The sequence below is a fragment of the Filicampus tigris genome, chromosome 22, assembly GCF_054856515.1.
Source record: "Filicampus tigris isolate MCC_2025a chromosome 22, RoL_Ftig_1.0, whole genome shotgun sequence".
Lineage (NCBI taxonomy): Eukaryota > Metazoa > Chordata > Actinopteri > Syngnathiformes > Syngnathidae > Filicampus > Filicampus tigris.
The window spans coordinates 3,567,544-3,587,417 of NC_141238.1; the positions used below are offsets into that span (position 1 = coordinate 3,567,544).

The 19,874-nt window shown below is 44.8% G+C and overlaps 3 protein-coding genes across 11 annotated transcripts in view; 1 reads left to right on the forward strand and 2 right to left on the reverse strand.

Annotated features, from left to right (window-relative positions):
* Positions 1-1,819: 1,819 nt before the first annotated feature.
* On the reverse strand, positions 1,820-12,349 carry LOC147126535 (actin nucleation-promoting factor WASL-like). 3 transcript variants are annotated; one of them, XM_086022978.1, is made up of 11 exons: positions 11,758-12,348; positions 8,583-8,717; positions 8,438-8,524; positions 8,230-8,326; positions 7,465-7,488; positions 6,169-6,349; positions 6,055-6,097; positions 5,235-5,388; positions 3,265-3,791; positions 3,078-3,186; positions 1,820-2,998 (listed from the first exon to the last, which is right to left on the reverse strand). In XM_086022978.1, the coding sequence occupies exons 1-11, from the start codon at positions 11,857-11,859 to the stop codon at positions 2,937-2,939; spliced, it is 1,521 nt and encodes a 506-aa protein (XP_085879104.1). In that variant the 5' UTR covers positions 11,860-12,348; the 3' UTR covers positions 1,820-2,936. The 3 variants fall into 3 exon arrangements, with proteins under 3 accessions (XP_085879104.1, XP_085879105.1, XP_085879106.1); XM_086022979.1 differs by lacking the exon at positions 7,465-7,488 and having other exon boundaries at positions 11,758-12,349; XM_086022980.1 differs by lacking the exons at positions 7,465-7,488; positions 8,230-8,326; positions 8,438-8,524; positions 8,583-8,717; positions 11,758-12,348 and adding an exon at positions 6,508-7,456.
* LOC147126536 (uncharacterized) overlaps positions 11,157-19,874 on the forward strand; it is a 112,936-nt gene continuing 104,218 nt past the window's right edge. For 2 of the 7 annotated variants that reach the window (XR_015084823.1, XR_015084826.1), the window contains exons 1-3: positions 11,167-12,268; positions 12,354-12,420; positions 14,828-14,892. The gene's annotated coding sequence lies outside the window, so the exon portion shown is untranslated. Of the gene's footprint in view, positions 12,269-12,353; positions 12,433-13,602; positions 13,721-14,827; positions 14,893-19,874 lie in introns of those variants that run through there. The other 5 variants (XR_015084827.1, XM_086022985.1, XM_086022984.1 and 2 more) reach the window with 4 other exon arrangements.
* tmem229a (transmembrane protein 229A) lies at positions 14,834-17,208 on the reverse strand. Its single transcript, XM_086022981.1, has one exon. The coding sequence runs from the start codon at positions 16,968-16,970 to the stop codon at positions 15,984-15,986; it is 987 nt and encodes a 328-aa protein (XP_085879107.1). The 5' UTR covers positions 16,971-17,208; the 3' UTR covers positions 14,834-15,983.

The window sequence follows — 19,874 nt, forward strand, 5'->3', positions numbered from 1 at the left end:
CATTTTCTGACGAGTGACAGCCGATAATAACAATTCAACACCCCCATGTTTGACATAAAGGATATGACATAGCTTTAGTTTGCAGGGAATTGGAAATCCTTTGCATCATTGAACAAGGCTGCTTTTTAAAAATGATGCCGTGATGCTCGGTTAACAGATACATGAAGGGCATGTGTTTAGTAGGTGTGAAGTCCCCGAAAAACATGGTAAACATGTGTAAAATAGTTTGGGTTTTTTTGCATTCTATTTTTCAGTGCCAGCCATTGTATTAACTTTGCCTCTCACTCACTTGACAGCAATCTGCATGTTTTATTTGATACTTTTAGCACTTGTGACAACAAGTGTACCCTCCCTTCAGCGTGCATACATTCCAAGGCCTAAGTGTGCCTAAGAATAAAACATCATCGCAGGAAGCGGAGCACTTTGTCCCTAACAATCCGTCCAAGTGCCAATAAGGGGAGCCCTTTCACTGAGATCTGCTGTAAAATGTGCAGACTTCCTGCTTGGAAATGTGGTCAGTGACCCTCGTGTAAAATTCAGAGACACATTTGTGCTGTACACAGGAATGACAAAACAGTACCTCCCAAGCGACAATGAAACGGTTAATGGTGCAAAACCTGTCAGAGGATAATACATTTCTCGACATTTGCATTCTTCACCTGATGTGTGGTTGTTCTTTCTATGCGTGCGTATCGCTATGGGTGCACTGAGTGAGCGGAAAGTGACATACCTTGCTCTAATCCCTCTCAGAAGGTCCACAGCTGAGATGTGATACGGAGGCCATTAGCTAAAAATAAAATAGCACAATTTATGCTGTTGTTATTGGCACTCTCGCGTAAACAACGGCAGGCCCATAAGCATGAACAATGGGTTCTTTTATTACTGTGATGTGACTTAATCCAAAAATGCACTTCGCGATACAAAGTATGTCGCGTCTTGGTTTAAAACAGGCAAATAAACAGCAAAAATGTCATCAATATCTCTTTATTGGAAGGTACAATGTACAAGAGCTTGCATAGAACTTAGGTAGCTTGCAAATGTTTCTAACCTATGTAGTTGTACATTTAATTAGTCAAAATATAAAGAAAAATACTTAGTATATTGGATGTTACTCATATTCTTGATACTCTCAGCATTTTAGCAATTTAGATTCATTGCTAATTCCATGCTACATTCAAGGCTATTTCATCTTTTGAATACAATTTTTTTAAGGCAGGTAAAAAGGACTTGGGAGTAACTGTTGAATGTTTAAGTATATTATCGTGCTAATTTTACAGTTATATCAAAATCTTTGCCCTTGTTTAATTGTCTGCATAAAATCCAGGAATTTATTGATATTTTTTCCAAACGTTAGGGTAAAAACGGATCACGGTTGCTCAGCCTGAGCATCTGTGATGTCATTTTCAGTCGACGGAAGTGACAAAATGGCCGCCCCGGGATGGTTAAATACGGGTGGATTTTGCTGCTTTACTCATATTCCACAAATGCAATATTAATCCGAATGCTGTGTTTCAACCGGTGGGCCTGCATAGGAACATTTTCTTGAAAAAAATGTTTGGGTTGACTTGCACTTTAAAATAAAGCTTAATCAATTTTTCTTGACAGTAATGCATTTCTAGTTAGCATTGCATCACCAAGGGGCCACTATATCTTCCAATCATTATTTAGCCTCATTTTGATTGCATGTTCACATAGTGCGCAAAACTTACCACTGCCTGAAGTCTTCGTATGAACAAGATGAATTAATATTCAGTATTATGGTGGTCATAAGAAACAGTAGTTTTCTGTCTCCTATAGTAAACGTAAGCATCAGGAGGTGTAAAACTAATAATGTCTTTATTCCTCAAATTTTACACAAACAATGACCCAATTTCAACAAATATTGTCAAAACTCTGCTTTATATTGTATATTGTAAAGTAGAAAAGGATGAAAAAAAAATGTAGTGGTGACTGACAAACCCACTTGAATGTAGTGTCATTGTATTAATAGGTGTAAAAAAAAAAGTCCAATGAGATAATCATGGCATGACTGTGTCACAAAATATCACTTATTAAAATAAAATATAAGTGTCAGTTTATGTAATGGGAGTCTGCATCCGTTATCGACACTGCGTTAGAAGCAAATGTACACAGCACGATAACCGTCAAATACACCGCTGCAATTCCATTCTTCCTCATTTCACAAAGCGCGTGCGTATGCTTTATGATACCGACTGTACAGACCTCAACATGTCCGGTTGTCATGCAGCGAGTCTCCTCTTTCTGTGCAAAAAAATATATATCAAGACTCACATCTGGAGCACATTTACAGAGAACAGCAGCTCAAGCTAAGGAGTCAACATTCTTTTTTTTTTTTTTTTTTTAAGAAAATACGAGTGCTAAACTAAGATCATTAGAGTAAGCAAAAATAAACCACAATTAGGGTATGAAAATAATTCTTTTTCTTTCTACCCCCCCCCCCCCCCAACTGAAGACACAAAAGGAGGATTTGCGGCAACTCTTGCCTCCGATAACTGTCCAGAAGATTAATGACAGCGTGGTGTCAAAATTGCACGTTATTTTGGGAAGACGAGCGCGAGAGTGACAGGACGTCTGGAATGTGCGCTGACAAAGTGACAGATGGTCTGACGAGAGGCGAAAACGAGCAGAAGACGGTTAATAAGAGACAGTAGACGTCAGAGAAACAAAAACGACAGAAATGAGAATGTCCGACAGATTAAATGAGGTATTGCACAGATTAATAAAAAAGCATCAAGGCAACAAAAAAAAAGATACAGCAAATTGATAGAAAATTTAAATTTTTGTGATTTGAAATAACTTTTTTTTTTTTTTTTTTTTTTTTTTTTAAGTAAGAAAGGAACAATTTTTGCGTCATAATCATCCAAAGGTGTGGAAGGGAATACGGGAAAAAAACAAAAAACAAACACGAAACATCACTAGTCATCCCATTCATCCTCATCTTCAAAGTCCTCGTCATCTTCGTCGTCGTCGTCCTCATCTGGAGAAGAAAAGCAGATTGGAGTGAGACACACAAGAATGAATACTATGGAATTTGGGGAAAAGTTTGATTTTACTACCTGAAGAATGAATGGCCTTGCTCCTCTTTTGCATGACCTCCATCAGCGCCCCCACGATGCCGGCCGAGGGGGCCAGGGAGGAAGGAGGTGAGTCATTTGTTTCGTCCCTCTGAGGACCACAAAGCGCGATTGGAGTTCAGACAAAGAGCACTCGGCCAGTGTTTAGAGTAATAGGAAGAAAACTCACAGGTTTGAGTTGGATTCCTTCTCGGATCTGGGTAAGGAGCGCGTCTCGCCCCATGTTGGAGGCGGGCCGTTCCTTCTGCTCCACCTTCTTCAGCTGGGTGCCTTCGCGGATCTGACTCAGCAAGGCCGACTTGCCGCCGGCGAGCGGCGCGCCGGCGTCCACTACTCCGTTGGCCTCAAAGGACGCCGGTGGGGGTCCGGGAGGTGGGGGGGGAGGCGGAGGCGGCGCTCCGCCGTAGGAAGGAATGGAGGACATGGGGGGCGGCGGCGGAGGGGGCGGCCCGGGTGCCAAGGCGTGGGCCGGCGGCGGGGGCGGGGGCAGGTAGCCTCGGCTGGGGGGAGGCGGCGGGGGGGCGGTCATGCCCGGCCGGGATGGAGGCGGGGGCGGAGGTGCCGAGACGGGGGCTCGGGAGGGCGGAGGGGGCGGCGGGGCGCCTCGCCCGCGGGCAGGGGGTGGGGGCGGCGGGGCTGAGCCGTGGTGAGGGGGAGGTGGAGGCGGGCCACCTCTGGATGGAGGGGGCGGGGGAGCTGGAGAGAGAGAAAAACCTTTCTTTGATCCATTTTATTATATAGGTGGACTTCCAAAAACAAGCATGTTAGATTCCTTGCCCTGACTCACCCACGGGCTTTGGCCTGTTTTACTGCCGCTTTTTTCTTCCCCTCACCCCTTGCTGGCAATGAGCCAAGTGAGGCATTTACATTTTCAGTTCGCTCAAAGACTCAAAATTGCCAACAGATGTGAATGTCAGTGTGACGGCTTCTTTGTCTACATGTGCACTTCCATATTATTGGCTGGCAGGCAACCAGTCCGGGGTGTCGCCACTTCTCGCCCAAAGTCAACTGGGATACACTCCAGTTTACCCGCGACTATCGCAGCTAGTTGGATAGATAAACGGCACACCAATTGCAGTCTTTTATTTTTTATTTTTTGCTAAGGTCCATGAATGCATCATGTTATGCCACTGAAGGACAGCATTCACACATTATTAGTTTTCCTACTTTTTTAGCTAACGTGTAGCTGCCATTAGAGTCAGCTTTAAAAATAGATTTACTTTATAGAGGAATCATTCGTTATGTGCATTGCAACGCTAATAATTGACGTAATGCTACGTCATTTCACGTCAGAGAATCGAAAGCCACTTCTAAGAGCTGCTGATGCAACTGTTGGTGCTATTTTACCTCTCTCCAGTACATGCGGTCAAAGAGTTTTAGCACATGCAATAATTTGCTCTCTTTACGATGAGCAAAGTTGTGTGCCATTATTAGCACGCTAGCTTTCGGCCTACGTGGCAAATGACGTTTATTGTGTATACGTTCTCTATGAGAATTATATTGTGTTAATTCATTCCAAAATGCGGTGTTGTCGATATTTTTGCACAGTTCCCATCGTGCGCGTAACACCAATAAATGGCAGTTGTAAAACAGAACATCTTTCGACTGGCGGGGAGTGACAAAATGTGCGTGCGTTTTAAGGCTGATGGGAACCAGCAACCACTTCATAACTCAAACTTCACAAAGCAGAGCATTTCACCATTTTTGTGTAATTGCTTATTTATGTGAAAAATTTGGACTTGTCTCTTTTTGAACTAAATAGTTTTCTTGGAGTCGCCTGGCTTTGCAATGACAGGACAACAGACGACTTTGAAAAATTTGCCTCTTAGTAGTTTTACCGGAAGTAGAACAGAAACTAACTGCACCCAATTCACAAAAACGGAGAAGTCTGCATTTGTGTTTGGACTCTTTCCCACAGCTTTTTTTTTTTTTTTTCAAATGACAAACCCTGTGCTGATATTAACTACCATGCGTGGTGTGTCACAGCAGACCATGCACAAACAAAAAACGTACCACCAATGCACCTGGGAGGCCTTAAGGATAAACCCACCGCACCGGTTACGTCGTCGTCTTAAAAGTGAACGCCGGGATCAGTTATCGTTTTCAGCGCGACGCACCGCGCGACGTCCGGTGGCCCACCTTGTCGCCGCAGCTCATTTTTGACCGCTTCCACGCCTCCCTTCTTCTCAATGAAGTCGTAGATGACCTTGGAGGTCTCTTTGTCCTTGAGCTGTGCCTCGGAGATGCCGCACATGTCAAAGAGGTTCTTCAGCTCGGGGTCCAAGTTATTTAACTGTGTGGAGCAGACAAAACGGAAGGGTTGACAACGCGCTAGTTTTGGACGCCTGTCTATGGCGTTTTGCATTGTGTGTTAGCATTCAGCTAGGAGACTTTCATAGCAGCTGGATTAAATACACATGTAATTCTCTTGGTTGTACATGTCATGGCAATAAATCAAGCAATTGGCCTCTTTTTGGAAGGACTGCTTGATATGAAGTTCGCTGTCGCCATCTAGTGCTCACATGTGTAGTTTACGGTGCAAATAAAAGCAAGGCTAGAATGAAGTTCACTAATTGTCTCGTGTCAACGCACTTATTCAAACCCGAGGATGGGAAGCATCCATTTGAATGATATCATCCATTCCAATCAATTTTAAGGCCTTGAAAGCATTGACGCATGAAATGAATGAATCCGAATTCAGCCGGGCTCCGCGTAATCTCATACCAGGGACGCTTTTTTTTTTTTTTTCTTTGGGAACAAATCCAAGGATTATGCAAACACAGGTTGGCTCCCCTCGCAAAATCTCCTTGTGTAACCGCACTGACCACATGGCCGTGCGGCGAAGATTAATATTTTGGAGCCGATGGTTCATTTCAAAGATCTCTAAGTCTGACTGACACGTAGCCAAACGGGGCTTACACACGGCAAAGTTACGTTGTTTTTGTTTTTTTTTACTTACGTCAAAGCCTGTGTTTGGATCCCATCCGACGTGCCCGATGTGCCTGTGCCAAAAGCAGAGAGGCGTGAGTCTTGACTGACACCCAATCAAACAAAATCGAGCCCGGCGACTCACTGGAAGTTGCTCGGCGTGCCGATGTCGGCCTTGGTCAGCCTCTTCTTCTTGCCTTTGCCCCTCTTCTCTTTCCTGAAGGTGGAGTGCATGATGTTGTTCATCTGAGAGTTGCTGTGGAAACGGTGCCCCGTGCTGATCTCGGGGTTCCGGATGTCCACGGTGGCCATGGGCAGCGCCGGGCCTGGAAGATGACATGTCAGAGGCGGCGTTAGATTTTTTGCGGGGGGTGACAAATCATTCCCTGGCCCATGGGTTTGATAGTTGACTTTGTAGCAGCGTTTCTCAAAAGTGGATCAGTTGTAGGCAAGCCGCCCAGCGGAAAGTCTGCACGACACATACCTTTCACATAGTCACTACAAGGACTTTTGGGCGTTTTGCTCGGTAAAGGCGAAGCCGAACGACTGCGTCTCCTCCTCACCCTGTCCCAAATCCCCCCGCCGTCTCTATCGCGGCACGCGCCCGCCTCGGCGGCCGGCGGCATGTCGCCGCGAGCTCGCGCTTGGGCGGACGAATGCTCCGAGGCATTCGGGTACACTTCGTCCTGGGGGAGGACCAAGCAGCGCAAGGTGGACAAGCAGCCCGCCGGGCCCAAGCCCCCCCCGCCTGCTTGCCCGCCGCTTTCGCGAGCCGGGTCTTCCGAGGGAGCCGACAGGAAGGTGGTGCAGAACATCATAGCTGCCAGGGGGATTCTGGAGGAAACTTTACTCAAGACGGGAAGGAGGAATGGCTTCTGGTGGACGCATCATATCCGGGTGAGGACCACCTTTGGAGGAAAGAAAATCCGCTTTCTCGAGTCAAGAAGACGCTTCTGCCTTGTTTAAAAAAAGATTTCCACGAGACAAGAGCCAAAGAGTGTCTGCGTGGGAAGCCAACTTGGATTTAAACCTTCACAGCCTCATCGGACATCTGGAGGAGTGGACTGGTGTACTGTGCGTGCCAACACTTGTTAGGCCACGCCCCCATCAGGGCAGCTGCACTGCTGTTGTTGTCCATCTGCGCACATTTGAGCGCCTTTTCCAAGTGAGGTTGCCATCGCGGCGGGGCGCACCGCTTGGGATTATCACGCCGGGATTGGCTCGCCGCTGTCATTTCCCCACCCACTTTCGCCTCCCTTCCCCGTCAAACCGCGCACACTCGGTGCTCTAATCCCGGCATATTATTCGAGGATTTAGCGCTCGATTTTTATGTAACGCTTCACGCATGCCTAATCTCAGATTAAACTTCTTCTTATGAAAACACAGCGAAGGTCAGGGGGACGTCAAGGGATAGAGAAGACGGAAATGGTGGACAACGTACCATTCAGAGGCTCGCGTCTCCTCTCTGTGAACACAGACAAACGAAACGGTTACAACGTTGCACTAAGTGGCGAGCGGCAGGCGGACAAAGAAAGGAGCTTGTGAAAACGAAAGGCTCGGCGAAGTCGGGAGAGTTAGCGAGCGACGTCCGGGACACACACACACTTGTTATCACAGCTATACACCCAATAGAAAGTGTGGGAAAAATCCAGAGAAGTGGATGAAAGGATTCCGCTGTGAGTTCTCCAGAGAAGTGTGGGGAAAAAAAAGCCTTGTGAGCAAAGAGGCAGAAAGCTTGAAGAGGGAAGTGGAGGATCCAGTTGAAGGTTTAGAAAATGGAAGACATTATTCATCAAACCTGAGCAATTAAATTGGAAAAAAAACCCCACTATCGTCATGGTTTCATGAAAGATGTATTTGTTATTATCAGTGTGGCTTGGAAGTTAATTATTGAATCACCATCTTCAATTCGTGACAGCTCATGCCCTGCATTTGGTCTACAGTGCCCCCCAAAGGACGGGGAGTGAATTACATTTATTTTTCCAACACCGCACCTTATGTTTGAATAGTATGAACATTGCAGCAGATTAAAGGTGGCGATGAATGTGTCGCGTCTCGGGAAAATCACACGCTCAGACGTGAACATCCTTGAAGGCACTTTGCCGTCATTGAACAGCTGTTTAAAACCCACGCCCCCCAAAAAGACGCTGAGCGTGCCATTTGTCCACAGTGGCGGGCGGGTGAGGCGCAATAAGGAAGTCAGTACCAGTTTTCCTTTGCCTTTTGCCCAACAGCTCTGCCAGGTGGCTTCGGAAACGCTTGGCCTCCTCCTCGCTAGCAAAGTTCAGGCCCACTTGGCTCGACTGCCGGTTTAGGAAGGGGAGGGGGCGGGGCAGAGACATTCGGATGAGCACCAAAACAAAACGAGGGCACGACTCCATCTCATTTCAAATCACACACACAAATCAACTCACGTCTCCAGCAAACGTGATGAAGAATGGTCTGGAGGGATTTATGCTAAAGTTGTTGTACAGCTCCTGTTCGAACAGCATCTTACCGTCCTGTGACAAAACGACATGTTAGCATGTTGTTTAGCATTCTGACGACGCAAGCACGTACCTTGATGTCAAAGACTCGGATGAAGTAGGACCGCTGTGGGTTGTCCTTGATCAGACAGGCCACGCCGCAACATCTCTTGGTCCAGGTGGCGTTCCGGTCTGCCATGAACACCTGGACCACTGCCGAGGACAACGTCTAGGACGGAGGGAAGGGACATGGCAGCAGAGTCAACCGAAAAGTGCTGATAAAGTGTATAGAAAAAAATTGAAATTCAATTGTGGACCATTTAAGTCCATCTTTAAAGGGCAAGTCAATAATATAGTCTAGACACAGCATTCTGATCGATATTGTGTTTTTGAAATATGAGCTAAGCAGCCGTTTTTCGCCATCTCGCCATTTAACTTCAATTTCAAACATTTTAATTTACAAATACTTTCAAATATATATATATATATATATATATATATATATTTTTTTTTTTAATGTTCCTAAAATGAAGTTACAGCTAAGTGATTTTTTTTGCTGGTAAAAAGTTTGAGAGCCACTGCCTTGAGATTTTAAAATCTTATTGGGGCGCTGCGCACAAACTCGGATTAACGCTTTGATGAGGAAGCTGGCTCAAGAACTATAAAACTTCTTTCAAGGCATTAATAAAAGTGACACTCCCCCTTATTAGCACAATCAAAGAAATCCCCCCTTCTTTAAAGTTGGCAAAGAATAATTGGCATCAAAGCACAGATATAAGAAGTGCACACTTTCAGGCTCCATGTTGGTTTTACAGGTTGCCGCAGGGGTCCCCCCGCGCCATGTGGGCATCAGCTTCCCAGCTAGTAACGCACAGATGAAAGCATCAGCCATGTAAACACATGCTGAGCTGACGGCCTATTTTCGTTGTCATTTGCAAATGTTCAAATTTGGGCCAAACGGGTCGAGGCTGGGAGGCGTTTGCCTCAGGTGTCGTTTTATCTTGTGACGAGCACAAACATCGATTCCGGTTTTCGGTCAAATATTGACAGAAGTGACGAGTCATTTTTGACAACAGAGCTAAATTATATGACGCCGCCCACACATGACTGCACGTCCCGCAAGCTAAAGCCGCCCAGACGTTACATCACCGTCAGTGCCGTTCATATACTCCAATATAGTCTTCTCAATTCCTGTACATGACACCTTCAAATCAGATTCTCTTGGCAGCAGCGAGCACGAGCGTAAAAAGGAGGCTATTTTAAGGTCTTTTTAATGACGTCAGGGCTGATGAGCCCGAGGTTTCATCTGCCCATGGAGTGCTGATAGTTCCTGACAGGGTCAAAGGCGGCAGGAAGTGAAGCTACTCGCTTGCTCAAACCATGGACGGCCATTTTTCATTTTTGTCCTCCTCCGGTACGAGGAGACAGGAAAGCTTGACCTCATTTGTGCAGGAGGGAGAAATAGATTATAGCTGCAGTTAAAATTTGATTTTTAAAAATTTTTTTTAATGGAGGCAGGAAGAAGATTGATGGGGCGATATTGAGTGGAATCATGTTCCACTTCACCAACGCAAATCACCGAAGGGGGTCTGACCATGGGACTTCCTGTTGGGTGGGGAGTGCTGATCGGGCAGTCTGTGAGCGCACACACACACACACACACACACACACACACAGCATGGATTGGACCCCTGCCACTTTTTTCCTGCTGATGGCGAAAAGCGAGGGAATACCAATGAGCATCTCTACACGTGCATGAGTCAAAGCAGTCATGAAATCATGTTCCTCTATTTTTTTTTCATTGCACTGACTAAGCAATAAAACCACACTTGACCCATTTTGCACAGTCAACCAGGAATACAAATCAAGATGCGGTACATACAGCCACTGCCGGCCATTTTAATTTAATCGTTAAGGAGACACAATGCTCTCCCTGCATGCAAAGATCTAGCGCAAATTCAAGGAATGCTCGCAATTCCCCCGTCGAGTGCCGAGTGACACAATCGGTAAAGAGCGCCGGAGGGATATTGTCGCCGCATTTCTGAGCGGGCCTTCGTCAACCTACGGCACACCCCAGAAAACCTGTGTGCTCATGCAAAAAGGGAAGAAGACAAAACAGGCAGTGTGTGAGGTCAGCGCAGGCGCGTTTGTCAAGAGCCACGAGGCAGGAAATGGGACACAGGTAGCTCACCACTGTCAGGTGAGCAAACCTAAAAAAAAAAAACACTTTCCCAATCATCGTCCACTTCACTTTCAAGAATCAATGAATACTTTGAGGAAACAACCTGAGATGAGGACACGTGAAAGTGAGAGTATAAAACAAGAACAAGAACTATTAAACTAACCCAGGTTCCACAGAGATATCACTTTTCCAGACCGAGTACAATTGCTCACATTTGAGTACTCATCGACACATAGTACTGATAGTGAATAGAAGAGGAATGTACAGCTCTACTGTATCTCCACAAAGCTGACATGACTCTTGATTCACCTGCCCGAAGTTTAATGTCAGGCTGGTAAGGTGGTATCGGTGTCATTGTATCGGGGCACAATATCGGTGAACAATCCGATACTTTCAAGTGGTGGAAGGAAAAACTGGACAAATACATGGTGTTACATGAAGTCATGGAAAAGTAGTTACAAGAGTGATTTGTTTTATTCTAATTTTAGAATAGTGACACTTCACTGCAGTCAGACTGGTAGAGCAGGACTCTTCAAATTTTTGGGACTGAAGAAGCGCGAGGGGGGGGGGAAAAGCCCCAATGAGTTTTCACTAGTCAGCGCTGTCCCCTGCCAAGCCTTGTCGGCACATTCCTTCAGTGGACACACTTCCCGAAAACAACCCAGGTTCGGCTGACGTTATATAATAGCGGCACGCAAACATTAAGAAAAAAAAACTCCTTTTGCAAGCTGTTGATTGATTTAGCAGCTAACGGACTACGGGGCTAACGCCACTGACGCCACGGCAGCTCAGTTGCGGCGGAGTTGCGGGGCTAGGTCAGATAGCAACATTTCCTACGTGACTTCAGGTGTGTCAAGCGTCAACTGTGAGGCGTCGAGGCCTAAAACATGTATTAACACTGAGTGTTGGTCGATAGCAAGCGTCCCGACCGAGGTACGACGTCCCCGCTCGCCCCCCTTGTCGAGGCTCGGCTGTCAAAACAAACCAACCTCCCCACTGCAATAGGAAAAGAAAGGGGAAAGCTCACTTCAAACGAGCGTCGTTAAACAGGAAGACAAGTTATCGCAGAAGGCTGACGTAAACTTACGATGCATTTCCTGCCAAGGTGGTTAAAAAGGTAGTCATTCTCTTGAGGCGTCAGTAGTATGGAACCGACATTGGTCTGCCGTTGCGCATGAAGTCCACTCATTGTTAGCCAAACGATAACGTTTACTCTAAGAAGGTAAACAGAGTCCGGAAAGATCCATAAACAATCCCCGGGTCATCCGTGGCCTTCCTCCGTCCGATCTCCCCTCCTTGAGTCAGACTCAAGTCGCTTTCACGCGATCGTCGCACGGCTGTGATGCCCAAAGTGTTGAAGAAGAAGATGCCAGATCCGGATTTTGTGCGGAAAAGGGTAAAATATAGAGCGGAAAACGGCAAAAAGTTTCCTGGGAAGTCCGGCTGTCTTAGCGCCCGCAGCCAGTTCCATCCAACATGGCAGTGTCAGGACGAGTCCATTCGTGTGGAATGGGGGGTTCCGTCTTCCTACGCTTGCGTCCCACCCAGTCAGAAATAAATCATCAAGACAAAAAAAGACACTTCAACAACATAATTTCGTGAGTAAATATGATTACATGACACTTGAAGCTCGGTACTTTATAGTTTTACAGAAAATAACATCTCGTGCGATATCTTCCTCAGGTGTGGTACGGTCCTGTCCGCCCCTGGCTTTTATGACAGGAATGTGTGCAGTGCAGAATGGGAGGAGGTAAAACACAAGGTGCATGTTGCCAGCATAATAGTGTGAGCTAGTTGAGGGACTGTGGGCTGAAATTAATGCAAATCTAAAACCACCTTTAAAAGAGAAGTATTCAAATTCTCTTCTCAGATAAGATTGTGTTGCTTAATTCAGCTCGAAAAGATGGTGTGCAGTTATCTGTACACTGGAAGGATTCATTCTTCCTGGGTTTGAGTCTTAATTTTCTCCCTGGACTATGAATTCTGCTAGGATGATTCATCACAACGCACTAAATATAGTCCATAATACACCGAAGTAAAATTAAGACTGCTCCAATTACTATAGGTACCCTCAGGGGTATCGTATACATGAATACATTTTGTGTAATGGTCTCACATTATTCACGAGATATTACCTTTGTATCGTCTTCCCCTTTTTTTTAACAAGGCATATTATTACGCACAAATAATATTGCTTAATAGCCATTTGCAAGTATACATCCCTGCCCGCATGACTCATACTTATTTCAACAGTAAGCCTGAAGATATTTTTGCAACATGCTCTGTCAGGCTCATCAATGGGTGTTACGCAGAATGGCGCCGTGGTGGAAATTAAAAAAGAAAAGAAAAGAAAATATACTCCAGATGTTTTTTTTTTTTGCCACATGCTTTATTTATGGCACTTGTAAGACAGTTTGAGCTTTTGTACTACGAAACGCATAGTCCAGTGTCCCATTTCAAGTGGCTTTCAGTTACTTGTCCAATGTGGGCCCTTAGGGAGGTAATGACTGCTCCATATCTGGGGACATTTTTGTCCAAAGTCTCCTCCAGGCTGCATGAATCCAAATTCTTGTCATATTGTGGCTTGGCTGGTGAATGACAGCCTTCTGAATGAACTTTGAATTGCATTCAGATGGGTTTACAGGACTTAGGATATTGTCAGAAGCCAAAACACGTACTGGGGTTGGAACCAGGGTGTGTAGACTTTTTATATCCACTCTAAGTCTGTTTTATTTCTGAATCACTTGAGCTAACACAGCTTCTATGTTTTTTTTTCTCAACAAATGTATACTTCCACTGTTCCACGTGGTCTTTGGTCAAACTAATTTCACTACAATGCACTAAGGTGCTTGACCAACTTGAAAAACCTGACTGACGAGTGGAGAAAAAAAAACCACCACCAGGAAATGCTGTATTGCTGCACCTGGTTTGATTTTTAGGTAGCCACACCAAAAGAACATTAGCTTCATTTCCCTTTTGATGTGTGCTAGGGCGTTCCGAATGATATACTGCGCTGCTTGCATCCGCTTTCATCTCCAAATACCTCAAAGGTAAAATTACGCAATTGAAAGTAGCAATTGTGATGTGAAACAGTCGGCGTATTGGAAAGTATCTCAGTGACGGCGCATGTCACTTGATATTCAAATACTCAGGCAGTCATGTAAGTGAAGAATGTGTCGGTTCTGTGGCTGCTTGGTCATGCTGTGTGTGTTTGAGTGGCCACAAAGTAGGGGGTCGCCCTCATGAAATGTTAGCCTGACCCACAAAACAAGAGAAGGAGGGCAGAGGACAACATGAATATTATATTTTGGATCGCGGAGGAAGACGTGCCTTACAGGCCTTCACATACATATTTAATCATGTTGGCATTCATACAATTTGTCAGTAGGCCGTAGAATGGGAAGATGGGTTTTCAATAGGCACCACAATATGTAAAAGAAAAAAAAAAAAAGGAAATGTCAAGAAATATTGACAAAAAATACTACTATTTTTTGAATACGCTTTTGTAAATAAAAGTTCAGCCATACTATGTTAATGAAAGCCCCTCCCCAAAAGCCACTGAACCTCTTCAGGTTCACCACAAGAGGGCAGCATTTCACCATAACAGCACGACTGAAGTAGAAACGACTCGGATTAAGAACATTTTTGGGAGTCCATACAATCGTTTTTACACCAAAAGTATTGCTTGCTTTATAAAGTTTTTAGTTGTATAAAATAAGTCTCTTATCACAAGAAAAATGCATTTAATAATGTTGTAAGTCAATGTAACATTATATGCAGTTTCAACATGTACCCTGCACTCTTAAATATAGGAAAATAAAAATAGTGAGTCAATTAAAATGCGTTGCTCATAAAAACAATTGCACCTGATTTAATGTTTAAAAAACAACAGTTGTTAACGATGAAATTGAACATTAATGTTAAATTCAACTGAAACTGCAGAGATTGTTGTTACCACTAGAGGGAGTCTGTATTTTATTTATCCAAATCCATTGCGCCATGAATTCATTGACATTATTATTTTCTTTTTAAATTAACTTTAGTGACAGATGTATAGTACTGATGTAGGTATGCATATACTATAATTTAATGTAATATTCAAATAATTTAAAATTATTGTGATCCTCTAATAGGTCATTTTTTGTATTGTTTTTCAGGGGAATAAAGGCTGGAGTACGTGTTCGTTTCAAGTCAACAGAATGTTTCAACGGAAAAGTGCAAGGTCAGACACAAGAACATTTAACATTCGATTTATTTCACTTGGTTTTTGCCACAGTGCAAGTCGACGTCATCACATCAAAACCGGTCTTCCTCACGTGGCCTTCCAAACAAGTTTCTCATGTTAGGACTTGAAGTTGCTTGCGTCTGTCATGATGAGTAGCTTTATGAGAACAGATGTTACTCTGTGGCTTAATTCATGGCCTCTGCAACCACTACTAGTTAAACTGGATTTACAGAGATTTGGTCGGATCATCACAGTGAAAAGTGTGTATATATATATATATATATATATATGGTATGGTTTACTAATAATCTGAGCACAAATGCTCACTAAAATATTCCAATAAAAGCGATTTATGGATGATTCCATTCACAGTGACTAAACATCTACACGACTGTAATGTATTTTTCTGCAGGATATTTTGGCACTTGCTGTCGACTGAAAATGACATCACAATTGCTCAGGTAATGACCATCATGGCTCAGCCTCAGAAAACAGGCTAGCCATGATTGTTTTTTACTTGAGCAACTGTGATGTCATTTTCCGTTGACAGCAAGTGACAAAATGGCCGCCCTCCGAGATGGACAAAAACGAGTGGATTTTACTACTTAACTCATATTCCACAAACACTGTGTTTAGACTAGTGGGGCTGCATAGAACATATATAAACATTAAAAAAAATGGGATTGACTTCCCCTTTTAGAATGAAGTTCAATGGAAAAATACGCTTTTGGCGACACGGCCAAATCTTAAAGACACTTTATAATGGCTAAAAACGAGTGGATTAACACTTATTCCACAAATGCAAGATTTATCATAATGCCCTGTTTCAACTAGTGGGCTTGCATAGAACATATATTCTTGAAAAAATGTTTGCGTTGACTTCCTCTTTAAGTGTCTTTCTCCTGGATGTAATTGAAAAGTGAAACGTTTTCCGCATTGCACATGCATGGGGAAACCGTTGTACAATAAGAATAACCTTTGCAGTCCCGTAATTACACACTCTCCCTTGTTACTTCCTTTTACATCTTCTATCTGAACCATGCTGAAAAAAAACACAACACGATGAAGCCAAATTTTGAATTTCAAAGTCATTTTTTCCAAGACTGAGGCCGTCCATTGACTTCTCCGCCATCCACGCTTGATCGCCGAGAATCTCCGGTGCACTTGATGCCGAGCAGGATGTTGGACAGCACATCCTGATAGAGACTCAGGCAGGCCCACCCGGGCAGGTAGAGGAGGGTGATGAGTCCCATGAAGTTGTGCGGATAATGCGAGTAGTCCCAGGAGCAGGCGTCAAACTGCCTCAGACCCAAACCCCAGCACAGCTCCCATGTGTAGATGAAGCAGATGTAGATTGGGAGCCTGCGCCAGGTCCCCCAGCCTCTTTTAAAGTGCAGGTGCAGGTAGAGTTTCTCCACCACGAAGCTGCAGCTACCGTACATAAGGAAGGACCACAGGGACGTGTGACCCGTCAGGCTTTGGTTCTCCACCAGGTTGAAGACGGATGTAAACGCCACTTCGTCCAGAAAGCCGTGCATGCCGAAAAACAAGAAGCGGATGTGCCCGGGGATGCTTTGGAGAGGACGGGCTCCCCTGGTGGGATGGTACTGCAGCCTTGACACCCCTCTGTGGAACACCTGACTAAAATAAAGAGCCAGGATGTAGTGGAGGACTAAGTTCGTCCCTGATATGACCCTCACCTGCTTGCTCAGTGTGTTGCTGATGTTCTCTATCAGAACCTGCAGTCCAATGTAAACAGACGGATAAACGAGCAGATGAAAAACCACAGGCCTCCCTTGAAAGCACCTCTTTTTCGAGTAGACCTTCTCCAGCGCCAATTGGGTCAGTGAATGCACCACGCACAAACACGGCGAGGAAAAGCCTACCAACTTGGGGTCCCGGTCGGATAGAACCCCCTGCAACGAGGAAAGCAGCACATCCAGGGTGACGCCGTGCATTCCGTAGAAATACAGCCGCATCCATGGCGGCAGCCACCGGCCGGTCTTCTCAGTCGCACCGGAACCGCCGGACTCATCTGTCCGAATTCGAGGACTGTCTCTGGAACGACGGACCATTATTAGTCATCGAGATTCATCTGCTTCCCTGTTCCGAAACATTGTTTTCAAAGGCGCAGTAACCGCAGTGGCTGCGAGCATCCGCTGACTTATGGTGCGTCCAGGTACCTCCGGGAAAAACGACACATTAGCTTCGTCCCTGCCAATTTCCAATAAACGTCTATTTATGACAAGTTATATGGTATTTCCCCCCGTAAATACAAATTTACTGTGCAACGAGAGTTTGATACTCCACATCGTGTTCGTTTGTATTGTGATGTAAATGTATGGAAAATAATTTGACGGGACAGACAGGAGTACAGTACAGTACTGCATAATAGTTAAAGTACTAAAGTTGAACAGTAGGTGGCAGCACTGCGACGTTTTTGTAACCGGCTTGGGCGGACCCCTTCCGAGCCTAAAATCTTGTTTTCATTCACAGAAACATGGGCAAAATGGTTGCTCATATGTATCAGTGATGTTCAGGTTTGTCATCAGCAACCACCAAATGTAAAAACACTCACACAAACACTGCACGCATCCTGCATCGTAGTTGGTGCTTCATCAAACAGTTAATGATATTTCCCTCCTTGTCAAGAGCAGTAAGCCAAATACTCTGGCCACATCTACATCCCATTAAACTGCTCGACAGCCTGCCGTCAATAGCGTGACGATAACATTTTCTCATCAAATCCGTTCCATTAGGCTCATTTCAGCCGACCAATGGCCGGAAGATGAAGCTGTCTTCGGCTGACGCTTCACCAGTCCCTCCGGAAATTAATGTGAGCCTGCGGCCGTGCACTTAGAATGAGGAGCCCAGAAAATGTCATTTTAGAACCCATTTCCTCCATTTTTTTGCCTAATGAATTGGGAGATGCTATTGTGTAGCCTATGAGAGGCCTGCATGTGTTTGTTTACACTACGTGTTGTCATGTTTTCTGCACTGGAGATATTTCCAATGTGCCTGTTGCTCGAATAAGAATTGTGCCTCCTCCATGGAGGGAAGGATGAAGGGAGGATAAAGACATTCCTCCCAAAAGGAGCTTTGCATTATTCCCTTGAGGCGTTCAACAGTTCCCTCATTAGGGATTCAAAGCAACCCCCCTGACCGAGGAGGGTGCGCCCTGTCACAAAGAAGCAAAACACCCGCTTCTCCTCTCTCTCTCCCCCCCCCCCCCCTCCTCTCCTTAAGATGATATTGTAATCAACTTGCCTGTATGTCCCTTGTAGCGATCTTTTCCGGCCTCTCTCCTCCCTTTAGATTTAATGAACTTCTCCAACTCGCACGACCTCAACCTTAACTTTACTTTTTCACCTCCCCTTTGTTCATGACTCCCCAATTAGCTCCAGTGTTCGTCAGTAAAAGAAGTATCTTTTACTGCTAAAATCTTTGGATGGAATCTCAGTAATAACATTTTTACACATGGTGTGCTTGCCACTGTATTCTCGTTGTAGTCTTAAAAATCAATAGGAAGTCATCATCATGGCCAAAAAAGCACCCAGAGCCCCTTTATTGAGGACAATCTAATTAGCATGATTTGTCAGTGTTGTTATGAGCCAGGGCCTGGTTGTCAATGGCAACTTTATAGCAACTGACATTTACAAGTCTTTTGTTCCACCTTGTTGACCTTTCCTGCTACCTGTCATATTCAGCCCCCGCGTCTTTGTTCAATCAGCGCCACGCTCTTTTGTCTGGCTCCGCGTAGCTGCCGGCAGACAGCGCGTGTCCCGACCACCTCCAGGTTCCGGCCAGTGATTGCTCGGTGTATGATCCAATTTAGCTGAAAGGTGTCTGCTCCAAGGCGGGGCTATTTCGGCTTTTATTCTCACGTTGAAACTGTATACCGCGAGTCTTTTTGTGCATCCTTTTTCACATCCTGTTTGCCATCCCGTGCGGTGCCCCGAGGGGCTTGCGGGAGATTGTAGCCATGGGTTACGGAGACTCTTCTCGCGCTCCGATTGGTCGAAAGCGACGCCGACTTGGGCATTTAGTCATATGGACACTTGCTGTTGTTGTTGTTGCTCTCTCCTCCTCCTCCTCCTCCACGTCCACTCAGACTCAGACACACGAGGCAGAGCGTAGGAAGTTGACTATCAAGTGTGGCGCCAGGAGGAAAGCAGTACGACCTTCAGATGACTTTTGATTTGGTATTTTAGTGAACAACAAAATTGAAATAATAGCATTTAGCAGAAGTCACGAATGGTGACATGATTTCAGACAATCCCATTGATTAATCCAGTATCAGATGCAAAATAGATTTGACAATATTAAACACAATAATGTGTCCAGGTGCAGGTATTGTTTTTGTCAAATTGGGGTCATCGTCCTAATGTTCTACTGTAGTATCTGTGACTTGGTGTGTGTATGGCTTTAAAAGGCAAAGAATGAGAGTTCAGAGTTTGCTGGCAAAAAACAAAACAATCAAAAACAAAAGAAAACAAAAAAGTCTGCTCCTTGAATGGATGGATATTTATTAACCTGAAATATTATCAGATGCCTACAACACAAAACATTCATCCCTATTGAAGATGAGTCACGCTCTACAGTCTATTCTTAGCCCAAAGTGTGTCTTTTAATAAACATCCACGGCGAAATGGAGATGAGACGCCATCTTCAAGTCTGTGATGTCAAAATGTCTCAGATCCCCGCCCTGAAAAAAATGGTGTCTTTTTCATCAGTGACTAATATTACTGCCAGAAATTTTGGGGTTGACTTCCCCCTTTAATTCACTGCCAGACATTTTCAGACCCGCTTTTACCCTAACTTTAGAAAAGAAAAAATATATAAGTAAAGTCGTCAATGGCAGTAGATGAGTTAAGTTACGTCATACTCCCAAGAGGGAGAACATGACCCTGTGTGTCACTGAACGATGAGGTGGGGGAGAAGTAGAAATGAATGGAGGAAAAGCGAGCATGTGATGGTCT